Raw genomic sequence first — 2,139 nt, 5'->3', positions numbered from 1 at the left:
TCACGCTTTCCCCAGTTACCACTTTCCCAACACCAATTTGTGCATGTATCAACTCATATTTATTCTTCGAAGTTTTAACCTCTAGTTTGGAAAGGTGGAGGGGATGAGATCTTACTAGGCGTGAAAAAAACCTCCTACAGTCTCCTTTAGTGAAAATGAGAACTTCAGGTTACACGTTAAAACTCGTATTTTCACACAGCAGCTTCCAAAGCCAGGTCCGATAAAAATCTTCCCTCAAAGCAGCTGTATCTTTAGCTGGCTCATTGCTTTTACCAGCTATTTTAAGTAGCCTGGACCAGATGTACATAAATTCATTTTTTTTAGAAAGTTCTCAGCCTTGGGTGAGTTTCCACATTTAACCTCAATTCCACCGGGGATTTTGGTGCCTGACCCAGCTCCTCCCATGCAGCTCCGTGTCCTGTCGCAAGGCAAAGCCTCACCATCACCCGTGATCTGTCCTGCCAAGCTGACAGTGGAGCTTTCCACCTTGTGTCCTACTAGATATTCTGTCTTGTAAAGAAATCCTGTTAAAGTCAGAAAACACGCTGGTCTTGAGGGCATGGCAGTGGCATTCAGTTGTCATTTTAACTTTTTGAGTAACTTTTTGAGTCCGAGTCCGTATCAGTGATGCTTACGGCTCCGCTCGTGAATTGCTGGTGTTACACAGTTGGGTTTTCAAGCAGGGAGAGGTGTGACCAGTGGACATCTCTGATTGATCGTGGCTCTGCATCTCAACACCCTTTGCAGAGACGCTTGTGGTGGAATTGAGATGAAGAGCCCCCGTGAGACATCGCTCCCAGTGACTGGGATGTATGGAGGAGTCTGCAGAGGTCAAGTCGGAGGATGAAGACGCTGCTAAATGGGAAGCGACTTCTGTCACTGGGAGGACACAAGAATAACGAGAATTTCATTTCCTGAGTGGAAAAAAAAAACAACGCTATCTGTAGCTTAAAGATCCCTGGGCAAAGACTGTGGCACATCCACTGGTCCTGATAGAAGCTGTTACAGTCACTGGGAACGGAAGGTGAAGCAGCTGTGTTGTGGGGGCAGAGGGAGCATCCCCCTTTCTGATCCTGTGCAGCAACATCCGCCGCGGTCACACCATGGGAGTCTTCTCTTGTGAAGGAGAACATATGATTTTGAAGTGGCCATCGTCGGGGCTGGGCATGGCCCCAGCGCTTCTCGTGCTGCAAATCCCGGTGTGACAGGGAACAGCTCTTTCCCATATGTGGCAGGAGGTGCTGTGGCACGATTTGGTCTCTGGGACAGCAGAGGCATGTCCAGGGAAGCAGAAACCACAGGTTTCCACCGGCTCTGGGACTCTGCTGCCAGTGGATCCATCGCCAACACTGCCCGCTTCCACCAGACGATCTGCAGATAATTACGTGTCTTAGATTAAGGACTTTTCGGAGTGTCTTATACCCAAGAAATGCTGGGCAGAGCTGTGCTAGAGCCTATAAAGAGCTGGTCCTGGAACTGGAGAGGACATCCACCTCCCACCACTTTAATAAAGCCCACGGCACACCATGTCGCATGTGACACATCGCCTACGTGCTCACACCTTGTCCTGCCACCCTGGGAGGTGAGATTTTTCTCTCCTTATCTTTTCTCCTTAAGCAAAGACTTGTGAAGCCCCTCTGTCTCCAGACCTGAAACTTTGGTGTTCGATGCTGTGAGATAATTGAGCCCACCGGCCGCGTCGTGACCTCTTGGAAGGAGCAAACAGCCCGTGTTAGCAGGCAGCAGGTCGCCCCAGAGCAGCCCCAATTGCTGCAGTTGCCATGAAAGCCCTGGCTCTCCCTTGGCTGGGAGGTTTGATTTGGAAAAGGGTTGGCTTTTGGAACTTTTCTTCCCCACAGCTTAGCCTCTGGATAGAGACCAGAACAGTTGCTGCTTGTCGACGCAGCTCCTGCCCCTGTGTGACGGTGGGAAGCTGCGCCGGTGACTTTGCAAGAGAGTGACTGAGAAGGGGTTACGGTGGAGACTTGGGAAATGGGGATCCAGTCCTGCTCCTCTTCCAGCCTCAGACTGAACTGTGTTGCCCATCACTGGCTCTATTTTCCTCCCTACCCCTTACAAACTGGCCCTGCTTTACCCCTTACAAACTGGCTCTGCTTTCTCCCCCTCCCAGCAGCACCA

The 2,139-nt window shown here is 50.7% G+C and overlaps 1 protein-coding gene across 1 annotated transcript in view; it reads right to left on the bottom strand.

Moving 5' to 3' along the window:
* Nucleotides 1-1,096: 1,096 nt before the first annotated feature.
* The window catches only part of TNFRSF13B (tumor necrosis factor receptor superfamily, member 13B), a 3,121-nt gene continuing 2,078 nt past the window's right edge, over nt 1,097-2,139 (bottom strand). The window contains exon 3 of the mRNA XM_009876792.1: nt 1,097-1,371. Within this exon, the coding sequence (XP_009875094.1) occupies nt 1,097-1,371 (275 nt within the window). The remainder of the gene's footprint in view (nt 1,372-2,139) is intronic.

Source organism: Apaloderma vittatum, unplaced genomic scaffold (assembly GCF_000703405.1).
Source record: "Apaloderma vittatum isolate BGI_N311 unplaced genomic scaffold, ASM70340v1 scaffold14299, whole genome shotgun sequence".
NCBI classification, from domain to species: domain Eukaryota; kingdom Metazoa; phylum Chordata; class Aves; order Trogoniformes; family Trogonidae; genus Apaloderma; species Apaloderma vittatum.
The sequence above is the reverse complement of the archived record's forward strand: the minus strand, read 5'-3'. Positions and strand labels throughout refer to the sequence as shown.